The sequence below is a fragment of the Schistocerca cancellata genome, chromosome 5, assembly GCF_023864275.1.
Source record: "Schistocerca cancellata isolate TAMUIC-IGC-003103 chromosome 5, iqSchCanc2.1, whole genome shotgun sequence".
In the NCBI taxonomy this organism is placed as follows: Eukaryota; Metazoa; Arthropoda; class Insecta; order Orthoptera; family Acrididae; genus Schistocerca; species Schistocerca cancellata.
In genome coordinates this window covers 562208665-562221325 of record NC_064630.1, presented here as the reverse complement: position 1 = coordinate 562221325, position 12661 = coordinate 562208665, and the positions used below count along the sequence as shown (strand labels likewise).

General features: G+C 38.5%; 1 protein-coding gene across 3 annotated transcripts in view; it reads left to right on the top strand.

Moving 5' to 3' along the window:
• The window catches only part of LOC126187452 (uncharacterized), a 55726-nt gene that overhangs the window by 31494 nt on the left and 11571 nt on the right, over window positions 1-12661 (top strand). For all 3 annotated transcript variants that reach the window (XM_049928540.1, XM_049928541.1, XM_049928542.1), the window contains exons 2-3: window positions 219-524; window positions 1249-1605. In XM_049928540.1, the coding sequence (XP_049784497.1) occupies window positions 219-524; window positions 1249-1605 (663 nt within the window). The remainder of the gene's footprint in view (window positions 1-218; window positions 525-1248; window positions 1606-12661) is intronic.

Genomic DNA, 12661 nt, shown 5'->3' with positions numbered 1-12661 from the left:
TGTGTTCTAACACTGGCTGAGTTACCTGACAGGTAAGAGTCATAAAAGCTGAAAATTTCAAAGAGCAAAGACATAAATAATGTGTAACTACCTTATAAAGTTCATTTGTGAGAAAGTTATTTTTATGACTATTATTGTTACCTATTATTAACCTCTTATAAATATAATTCATTCACATTTTTGGAGGATTTATGGACAAATGTATTCATTCTTTGCAGATGTCAGCTGACGTCTGTGCAGTACTAGGCACAGAAGTTTCTGAATGTTTAACAGCTGTAGTAGAGAAGCATGGCTCTGATGGATCAGGATGCACGGTACTGGACTGTCTGGCTGCACGAGACTTGCTGTCAGGAGATCGTGCTGTTTGCCTTGTGTGCTTGATGCATACCCCAGTGCACCACCGTAATGTGTTGGCACGCCTTGGTGTCCCCAAACCAGAAACACATGCAGCTTTATATTTTGTTGATGCCCTTTCACAGCTGGGCAGCATTTCTGGTTGCTCTTCTGATGACCTTTTCTCACAGGTATCAAATACATCATGCTGTTCCTATATATTCATTTTACTAGGGATACAATGTTTTCTATTATCATTATTATTATTATTATCATCATCATTGAAGATGTGTCATAAGCACATTTCAGACTACATACTTAATAGACAACTAAGAAGAATGGAGAATGAGAGAAATACAACAACACACTGAATTTTTGAGGAAATAGTAGAAATTCTTTAGTTTCCAAAAATTGTGGACACATACTACCAAATTCTTTGTAAATTTGACTCAATTTTATAATTACTGAAATAGCATTAATACCCTCTCAACTCATGGAACTTTCATTTTGTCTCCTTCTTCCCTTCTAGGCACTTCACTTTCTAGAGTGCATGGGAGTAATTATTCTTCACCAGAAGAAGAAAAATCTAATAATAGTAACAAAGAGACAGTTAATAATGTTTTTATATTGAACAGTGGGTAGCAGACAAATGCACTTCAGTATTACATTGGCATCCTGAGAATTCTCATTATTTACTTGAAGCATTTTAGCTACAGGAATTGTGTTACAGCTGAAGACGTATAAGCATTAAGTCAAGAAATTACAAAATAAATAAATAAGACCCTTAAAAGAGTTTCATTCAAATGGATTTTGCTTTTAAAGATCACTGGTACTCTGTTTACATTGATATTGATATTGGTAACATATCATATTTTTTTTTTAGTTAGTTCTGAACTTATGTATTTTTCTTCACAGGTAATGAAGGTCGTTGCTTCAGCACAAGTTTCTGGTATATCTCACTTGAGCCTAATATTGGATGATGTAAGTGTGCTGCTTGATGTCGGCTGGGATTTGCAGCAAGTAATAAGTTTCTTAAGCCGTCTTCGTTCTCTAAAATTGGCATCCATGGCAGTTCTCACACACACTGCAGGTGCAGACACACTGACATCTCTTCTAGCAGCTGCCCTGATTCATTCATCAGATACAGCAGTTTCAGTATTGCCTCTAAGTACTGGTGTGAGTGCTGATGTTTCAGGAACATTAATTATACGACATCTGCAACAACCGAATGATACGCCACAGACATTCCATTTCAGACTTATGGATAGGCAGGTATGATATTACATAGTTGAATTTTTGTGAAACTCACTTATGACTTAATTCCAGCTTTTAACAGATTTCATTTTTGAAAGGTTTTTTGTGATTGTCTAGGCATCTTCAGTCTGCAAAATATGTTGTACTCAGTTCACCTGACACAACGATGTTAATGTACAGCTTGTCCACACTAACATGATGAATTTACTGATGCTGCCAAAAGCAGAGAAAATTGGCACTCTCTGAAAGATATTGATTTGTCTCAGAATGATACCAACATTAAGCTTCCCCTAAACACAGAGTAGTTCTGTAGGTATTGTTATGGGTAATGTTGCCAGTCCTGTGGTAAACAGCTGACACTGCTTTCTACTCACCACTTCTCTCCCCTCAGTCATCCTAATGTGGGGGCAATGCATCCCACCTGCTGTATTCAATAGCCACCACATGAATCATCAACTTATCATGGAAAAGTTCTACATTTTTGTGCCACAACGAAAGGTACATGACATTTAAGGAGAGTCCACCATGATTAGAATTACAGAGCCACAGGGTGTGTGGGGGGTGGTGGGGTTTGAGCATCACTTTCTGAACAGCCAATTTTTATGTATTGGAGTGTGATCACTGTTTATGAATGTGGTATCTTATATTGTGGAACTAAAACCTACACTGAAAATAAGGGAAAAAATTACAGACCCTGATTTATATACAATGTGCAAGTTTATTTTCATGGGCCTTTAAACTCAGTATCTCACAGAGAGAAAAAGAGAAATAATTAAAAGTGTGGGGTATCCACATAAGTCCTAAAAGGAATTCGTTCAACTCAACTAAATACCTAGGAATTGCTATTATGAACAACTTAAATTGGAAAGAACACATTGAAAATGTTGTGGGGAAGGTTGTAATCTCCCCCCCCCCTCTCCTTTCTACTTCCATCTATTGTCCACATTAAGCAATTAGGGGAGCAAAGATTACAATAAACTTTCTAGTGTACTTAGCTTGTCATGTTGAGGTGGCTCCAGTTGTTCATGTCTAGGGATCTGATTCTTGAAGCTAAAAAATTTCACATAAGGTCCTCATGGTTGGTTTGAACTGAATAAATCAGAAGATTGTTGTTGCAGCATTCTTTTTTTTTTCATGTAAATATATTGTTTCACATTTTAGCATATCATACAGTATTTTGACTTTTTACCTTAACGAAGCCAAAATTACATTGTTCACACAAAAATACGTCCACTCGCATCAGAGGCATGCTTACGACTCTCACACACTGCATAAATGACCATATTCCAAAGGGTTTACAATCTTTCTTAACAAATAAATTTCTGCTAGTTCTGTTACACTATTAATTTCAATTATTATTTCATAAATGAATCCAGAAATAAATATAGGAAACAGTACAGGATTGTTTAATTAATAAGTGTGCCAGTAATTCATAATTCTAAATGTTTCTAAATAAATGATTTTAACTGCACATTTAGAACTAGTACTTATCAATTATAAGATCGAGACTAAAATATTTTATAAAGTAATTCCTTTTCATAAATTTTAACTTGAAATATAACATACTGTGTATAAAATTATATGAAAGTTTTCAGAAAAGGAACTGAGATAATATTGACCTGTCCAAAATTCGAAAAATGATACTGTTATTGACAACTACTGTTGAGGAAAAGTAATGCTAAAGGACAATGTCCCATTATAAGGTGAACCAAAGACTGCATTTTATTGGCAGAACACTTGGAAGATGCAACATATCTACTGCTAAGGGGACTGCCTGCACTATGCTTGGCCGTCCTCTTTTGGAATACTGCTGTGCGGCGTGGGATCCTTATCAGATAGAGTTAAAGGAGTACATTGAGAAGGGCAGCACATTTTGTATTGTTGAGAAAAGGGGAGAGATTGTCACGGACATGATACAGGATGTGATGTGGACATCATTTACACCTAGGCAATTCTGATTACAGCGTGATCTTCTCACGAAATTTAAATCACCAACTTTCTCCTCCAAATTCAGAAATATTTTCATGATGCTAGCTGATATAGGGAAAAATGATCTTTGTAATGAAATAAGGGAAATGAGACCTCGCATGGAAAGATAAAAGTGTTCGTTTTTTCCACACTTTGTTCGAGAGTGGAATAATAGAGAATTAGTGTGAAGGTGGTTCGATGATCACTCTGCCAGGTATTTAAGTGTGATTTACAGAGGATCTGTGTAGATGTAGATGTAAATCTATGCATACTGTACCAGAGATGCAAGTTGATCACTGAACACAATCATCTTTTTTACCTTTAATTTTGATATGTGCACATACAATACTAATGGCAAGGAAAGAGATGAAGAAAGAGAAAATAGGTAAAAATATTTCATATAATAACAGAAAAGAAATTTGGAAAATTCAGAATGTATCCCTTTTATTGACTGATAGATAACAAAGAACACCAGGGAAAAGAGGAAGATAGACAAATGTGCATTAAGATCAGGCAGATGGCAAGAGTAAGTACTTGAAACTTCATTGCAAAATAAAATTGTGTCCCAGGACATAAATGTGCAGGTCTGATTGGCACATAATTTTAACTTGCAGGATGTTTCATTGTAACTTTAAGGGTGTTGCAAAGTGATAATGAAGTAACCTTAACTGAGGGGTGTGTCTGGTAGAGACTAAATTCACACATTGCAATAACAACTGTTTGTTTATTAACCTTGAACTAAGCTCAGTACATCTTCAGAAGACAACATTTCACACTTCAGTACAACTGCATAAAGCTCTACTTGATGCTATGTAATGGGTGCCCACTATGGCAAGGATCATGAAGTGATAATGAGCCAGGAGGTACCATGGATGATCAGTGACACTGCACCATGAGACTTTGTGCTTGTGGGCCATCAAGACGCAAGTCCAGGGGCGGGAGCAGCTGATGATCCTACAAAGATGCCAGGCGGTGCTCTCTGTCAGGTAGCAGCAGCAGCAGCAGCAGGCATTGTTGCTGAAGTGTAGACTCAAGGCAGTTGATGATTGATATGGAGTGGAACTGGCTGTCAAGGGGCTCAATGGTGACCATTGTGGAGTACCCCTTGTGTAGGAATACAGGAGCAGTGTCACGTGTACACGTAACTGTGTGGATACACATGCCTATGACTGCAGCTGTGATTACCATGACCTGCACACCACATGTTGGTGCAGCTGGCATCCCCAGATGCTGGGGCAACAGCAGGAGTTTTAGTGGTAAACAGCCTAGCAAATCTTATGTTAACAAAAACAACCACCCAGGATAAAGTAGGAGCCGTGTCTGGCCCATGGACTACATCCATCAATGTGGTGGTCAAATACGTAGGGGCCTGACCTTAGACTTCATACACTCTTACCCTAATTGGAGGGATCCAGATGAAACAAATATCGTAGTTATTAATGTTCTATTTCATAGAGTGCTCACCAACAGGATGGGTGTGGCTGATTATCCGTGTATGTACATTCACTGGTACTCTGATTTAAAACTTGTGTATATCATGATCATTCCTCCTGAAATACCAACCCCCACCCCCACCTTGCTGTAACCCTATACCCCTATGCAAACAATGGCAAAATTTACATAAAAATGTGAAAAACAATTGAATTGATTGACTGTCCTGAATATTTTAAACATTATGAATGACAACCCACCAAACTTTTGTAATATTTTACAACAGTTATTATTTTCTTCTACAAACCAGTTTTTTTTTAATGTTACACCATCATCATATACAAAGATAAATATTTGTGTTTGTGAAAATTTTGAGAAATCAAAGATTTTGAACTAGTACATCTGCAGGGTATCACAGTTTGTTTCCAAAGATGTCAGTTGTTAATGTTTGATATAGGACTAAGGCAAGAGGAATTATTACATTGAAAATGTATGAAAAACTGTTGAACTTAAATGAAATATATATTTCATTATCTAATATGTAATCTAACAAAATACAACAATTGTTCTGAGTAGAAAAGAAATTTAACAGTAAAGTTTGGTGACAAGTTCCAAGTGAATGTGTGACAAAGCAGGTGGATTCTTTCTAGCTGTTACTTTCGCTGAAAACCACACCTATTACGAAATATCAGTGATTTCAGATCTCATTATCATTGTTCATGTGAAACATATTCAAGATTCCTGACTTCCTGATGAAATCGCTGAAAATACTGTAGAAGTAAATGAAGTATTTAGTCAGTGACAAATTTACGATAGAATTGCCTACGTTCATTTAATTTCGAAGTAATTAAGACCTTTAGTTAAAACATTGTTACAGAAATATTATAGCACATTTATACAGGAATTATTATTGTATCTCAAAGTTCTTGTTGAAATGGAATTTTAATTTGTGAAAATCAAGGAAACAACAATAGACAACTTCAGTTTTAATTATTGTAAACTTATGAAGGAGGCATTTTGGAAACCATTTTAGTTCAGCCTGCGGTGAGTTTAAATGAATAAGATCTATGCTCAGAAATACGGTGTAATATATTGCAGACAATTTAATATGGGTTACAAGGCGGTAAATGTACTGAATCTTGTCTAAATTTCACATTCCAGGAGTTTAAAAACAGTAACGATAGACGATGAACTCATAATTATTATCATTGATAGTGTTAAAATTCAGTAATGGCTAGTTTAAACTGTTACAATAGGGTCAAACTATGAACTGTATTGTTTCTGAATGATAATTACTGTGCTTGTCATGTTTGTACTGATATTACTGTTAGATTTGTAGGACAGTGCTTTAAGAGTTTTACTCAGTGACTCTGTTAATTACATATTTTGCCACATGTGTACTTTTATGAATAATTAAGTCATTGTTAGGTTGCTGCCCCCCAACAGTATTGCAGGATTTAACTAAGTGCAGTATGTGGCTACTCATTTATCTGCACTGTAATTAAAATAGGTGAGACTCAAACTGGCTGTAAACAAACTGAACAAAATAATGATGTTTTTAACAGGTCCATTATTACAAAGAGGTAAGATATACAGTTGAGATTAAGCAGGTAAGTGAAACAGCTGTGATTATATAAAACAGCCAAAAACCGGTTTGTAAAAGCAAATAATAAATATTGTAGAATATTACATCAGTGTCATGTGTGTCTCCACTCATAATGAAAGACTATCTGTAAGATCAGATGTGTGATCTATTAGATTCACTTATGAAATTTGTTACGAAGAATCCATCTGAGTTTGAAGGTAACAGAGATGTTCACAAGTACAATATTAAAATAAAAAATGATCAGAATTATCCATTAATGAATCTAACTTTGGCTTGGAAAAGAGGAAAATATGCAGCTACAAAACTCGTTGATAATCTGCTCATGAAAATAAAGCGTATCACAGGTGTCTGTGAGATATCAGAAGTACTTTCAGATGTAAATTAGATTTTTCTCATTAACAACTCCTCTGTCATAGAGGAATTCTTGAGCACAAATAATTAGTAATTTTTACCGAGAAAACTTGTAAATTGCCATTATGTAGCTATAGAAAAATATAAATGCTGTTGCATTAAGGGAGACTACTCACTGAAAACACGCACACACAAACACTTATTCCACTTGCTGTTGGTCTGGATGAACAGTTCTGGATGAACAGTTGCATTTTGGCAAGTGGACTATGTTGTTGTTGTTGGGGTTGTGCCATGTAGAGTGGGTAGAGGGGGAGAGAGGTTGGAGGCAGGGAGAGGGATTGAGGGTGGGTGGCTAGCACCTCAAAGGGAGGAAGCTAGTTTGCTAGCTGGAAAAGCAGGCAGAGGTGTGGCAGGTACACAGGCCAAGCATGTGTTGCATGGTTGTTGGAGCCAGCGGGGAGTGGTGCATACTGGAGGTCACATGGTGACATAAATTTGGAGGGGCTGGCAGGATGGAGGGAGGAGAAACTGTTGGTTGGAAGGAGTGGGGACAGTCGGTTACTGGAGATCGAGGCCAGGATATTTATGGGAGCAGAGGATGTGTTGCAAGGATAGCTCCCTCTGTGTAGTTCAGAGAAGATGGTGATGAAGGGAAGGATCCAGGTAGCCCAGGTTGTGAGTCAGCAATTGTAATTGAGTATGTTATGCACAGCTGTGTTTTGTGTCACAGGGTGGTCAACTTTGTTCATGGCAACAGTTTGGTGGTGGCTATTCATGCTGGTAGAAAGCTGTCTTCACAGGTGGCCCAGTCACTGATGATGTAGGATGAGCCTATGACAGTACTGGAATAGTAAGTGCTGGGTAATTGGATTGGGCAGGTCTTGCATCTTGCTCTACCTCAGTGATTGGTCCCTGTGGCAAGGTATTGGGATTGAGAGTGGCATAGGAACGGACTTGCATATTGTGTAGGTTGTGTTGTGGGTGATGTATCTTGGGTAGGATGTCCATTACTTTAGGGCATGATGGGAGGTAATCAAAGCCCAAAAGAAGGATGTGGTTCAGTTGTTCCAGTCCAGGGTGAAACTGGGTAACAAGGAGAGCACTCCTTTGTAGCTGATGCGTGGAGATGGTGGGAGGATTGGGGGTGTGTGAGGATGTGGCACAGGAAATTAGTTTGTGATGATGATGATGTTTGGTTTGTGGGGCGCTCAACTGCGTGGTTATCAGCGCCCGTACAATTACCCAATCTTTGCTCAGTCCAATTTCGCCACTTTCCTGGATGATGATGAAATGATGAGGACAACACAAACACCCAGTCATCTCGAGGCAGGTGAAAATCCCTGACCCCGCCGGGAATCGAACCCGGGACCCCGTGAGGAAATTAGTTTGTGGACTAGTTTTGGGAGTTAGTGTCTGTCTGTAGATACATCATCGATGGGTGGCTGGGCAATGTCCTTCACACTCCAAACCCACCACCTTGTTCCATATGCACCTTACTAACTATATCCTGACTCACAATTCCTTTGAAGGGAAGGTATTCAAACAGATCAACAGCACAACCATGGGCCATCTAGAGGAAACCTTAATAGCCTCCCGAAGCTCCCAACTGCTAGTCTAGTTCAGGTACATCGATAATGTCATCATGACCTGGGCTCATGGTCAAGACACCCTATCTTCATTACTTCACATCATCAGTACCGTCCCTCCCATTCGCTTCAACTGGTCATCCTCAATCAAATGTGCCATCTTCCTTTGCATTGACATCAACCTTGACCTCAACCTCTCTCATGGCTCTGTGCACACCTCTGTCCACATTAAACCCTCTAACTGCCCACAGCACGTGCATTTCGACAACTGCCATTCCTTTCACACCAAAATATCCTTCCCATACAGTTTAGCCACCCATAGATGATGTATGTATAGTAACGAGAACTTCCTTGCTCACAAAGGCCTTCACAGACAGACATTATCCCCCCAAATCTAGTCCACAAAAAGATTTCCCATGCCATATCCCCACACACTTCCAACTGACCCACTACCTCAAGAATAAGGTACAAAGGTGTGCATCCCTTGTCACCCAGTATTACCCTGGACTAGAATAACTGAACTATATTCTTAATCACGACTTTGATTATTTCTCATCATGCCCTGAAATGGTGGACATTCTACCCAAGATCCTTCCCCCTCTCCCACAAAGGCAGTCACCCACCCAACCTACACCACTCCCACTCCCAGGTCTTTGCCACAGGGATCATATCCTTGTGAGAGACCAAGGTACAAGACTTGCCCAATCCAGGCAGCCAGCACTTGCTACCCCAGTCCTACCCCACCAGAGGCTGGGACATCTGTGAAAGCAGCCAGCTATGTCATTTACCAACACTGCCACAAGCACTGCACAGTTTTTTGTATTGGCATGACTACTCAACCAGCTGTCTACCAGACAAATGTGCACTGCCAAATTGTTGTCAAGGACAAAGTTGACTACCTGGTGCCATGGCATGCAGCTGGGCATAACATACTCAGTTTCAGTAGTGGCTTCACAACCCTGGCCATCTGGATCTTCCCTCCACCGCCAGTTTCTCTGAACTACACAAATGGGAGCTATCCTTGCAACACATTCTTTGCTCCCGTAATTATTCTGACCTCAGTCTCTGGTAACCCACTGTACCCACACCCTCCAACCAACAGGTCCCCCTTCCTCCATCCTCTCACCTCTCCCAGTTCACATCCACACATCAACTCCAGCATGTGTCACATCACACTGGCTCCGGAAACCATGCATCACATGCTTGGCCCACGTACCTGCCACCCATTCCTCCCACATTCCTAGCCAGCAAACTGCCTTTCACCCTCCGAGCTGCTAGCTGCCCATCCTGAATCCCTCTCGCTCACCCCACCTGACTTAACACCAACCATCTGCAAAATGCAGCATTGGCACTGCTGACTCAGCCAACATAGTGTAGGTAGGTGTGTGTGTGTGTGTGTGTGTGTGTGTGTGGGTTCTGTGCTTGCTGACATGTTGCATATAACATTTATCATGAACATGGTCCTTCTACATCTATACTCTGCAGACCACTGTGGAGTGCATGGCAGAGGGTACATCCCAAAGTTCCAGTGAGAGAAACAGCCTTTTGCGGTATTGTTGTAAGAAATATAGAGTAACCCAAGAATTCGCAGATTATTCAAAAGCCTACAAAAGAATCTATATTAGAGTAGTCAAAGAGGCAAAAATTATATGGAATGACAATTTGATAAGAAACTCATCTAACAAAATGAGATGCACATGGGGAATTATAAAGAAAGAAACTTGTAGTTCAGCGCCAAAGAGAAAGAATGTATCATTAACACTAGAAGGCTCAAAAGTCACAGACCCAAATTCAGTTGTGGAAAAATTCAATGAATACTTCACTTCACTAGCTGAAGACCTCATTCAAGTACGCTGTCAAGGACCAGTCCCAAGTTTCTCCAGCAAGTCAGTGATATCGACTGCTTCTATGTATGTTTATGAAACAAACCCAATGAAATTATAAGTAAAATTAAATCATTAAGCAATAAAATGTCAAGTGGTGTTGATGAAGTACCTAATTTCATATTAAAAGCAAGTGCTCACCACATAGCAAACCCCTTGGAAAACCTTTTCAACCTCTCTTTAAAAACTGGTGTATTTCCAGATATTTTTAAAATATCAAAAGCTTCAGTACTGCTAAAAATGGTTCTTCTGAAAAAATATGAAACTACCAATCCATGTCACAGTTAAGTTCCTTCTCAAAAATTCTAGAAAAACTCTTCTATGACAGGCTTTTAAGTTTCATAAATAAATATGCACCTTTTACAGTACAACAACATGGTTTTAGAAAGTCTAAATCTACACAGACAACAATTTTCGAATTCTTAGACTGCATTTGAAAATCCCTTGATCAAGATAAATTAGCTGCAGGTATTTTTCTAGATCTATCAAAAGCCTTTGACGTTCTGGACCATAACATTCTGCTCGAAAAATTAGAAAGACGAGGAGTAAGAGGTGTAGCACATAGCTGGTTGCGTTCATACCTAAAAAAACTGCAGGCAGAAATATCACTTCAGTTGAATTCAACAAAATGAATAAAACAAGAAACAACTCCTTTCTTTCTAGCGAATTACCAGTAAAATATGGTGTACCACAGGGCTCAATCTTAGGCCCACTACTCTTCTTGATTTATATGGACAACTTAGTTGAATATATGAGTCCCACAAAAACTATCCTGTTTGCTAATGACACCTGCATATTGCTCACTGTATCCAGTCCAGAAAATTTGCAGTCCACAGCAGAAAGTTCTATGAAAATACTTTCTGATTGGTTTACAAAAAACAAACTCATTATAAATACTGAAAAAACTGTGTGTGTCGATTTTCATTTAATTCCTCCAATTAATCAAATGTCTATTCAAGCACAATTAAAAAATGATCCCCTAGAAAATGTAAGTGTCACAAAATTTTTGGGTCTATAGGTTCAGCAAGACTTATAGTGGGACACACATATAAATAACTTGTCTAGAAAACTATCATCTGTGTGCTATGGCCTAAGAATTTTAAAGGCTACAACAAGCAAAACAACAGTACTGCAGGCATACTATGCACAGTTCCACTCACTAGTCCGATATGGGATCATTTTCTGGGGATACTCAACTCACATTGTAAAGGTTTTTAGAATGCAAAAAAGAGCTCTAAGAATAATTTGTGGCCTTAAAAAGATGGAGTCCTGTAAATCACATTTTACTGAGCTTGGTGTTCTAAATTTTCCAAGTTTATTCATTTATGAAACTATCTTGTTCATTAGGGACTACCTCCTGAAAACGCAAACTGCTACATGTACACAAATAGAGTACCAGAGGGAAATCAAATATACATCAAAAATATCACAGAACAACCACCTGTCAGAGGAGCATAATTAACATTGGTGTAATACTACACAACAAGATACCAGAGGAAATAAAAAATGCTACTCATCCATTATTTAAAGCTAAACTAAAGACATTTCTAATAAAGCACTGTTTCTATTCTGTCAGAGAATTTCTGAATACGTAACAAAATTAATTGTAATAGGTACCTATTTTTAATTTGCCTACTATTTTGCTAATACTATGTATTATTGTAACTTATTTTTGACCTGTCCAATATCAGTTGTACAATTTGTGCTGTATGATAAAATTGGGCCAATAAAAAATCAAATCAAATCAAACCGCTGTACCAGTTCTTAGGGTTTCTTCCTGCTCAGTGTGTGTGTGTGTGTGTGTGTGTGTGTGTGTGTGTGTGTGTGTGTGTGTGTGTGTGTGTTTTCTATGCTTGCTGACATGTTGTATATAACATTTATCATGAATATGGTCCTTCTACATCTATACTCTGCAAACCACTGTGGAGTGCATGGCAAAGGGTACATCCCACTGTACCATTTCTTAGGGTTTCTTCCTGCTCAATTCATGTATGGAGTGGGGGAAGAATGATTGATTGAGTACCTCTGTGAATGCAATAATTATTATAATCTTATCATCGCAATCCCTATATGAGTGATATGTATGGGTTGTAGCATATTCCTAGAGTCGTCATTTGAAGCCAGTTCTTAATACTTTATTGGTGTAGGGTTTATGTCTATCTTCAAGAGTCTTCCAGTTCAGTTCCTTCAGTATCTCTACTCTTCCATGGATTAAACAAGCTTGTGATCATTCATGTACACATTCGATA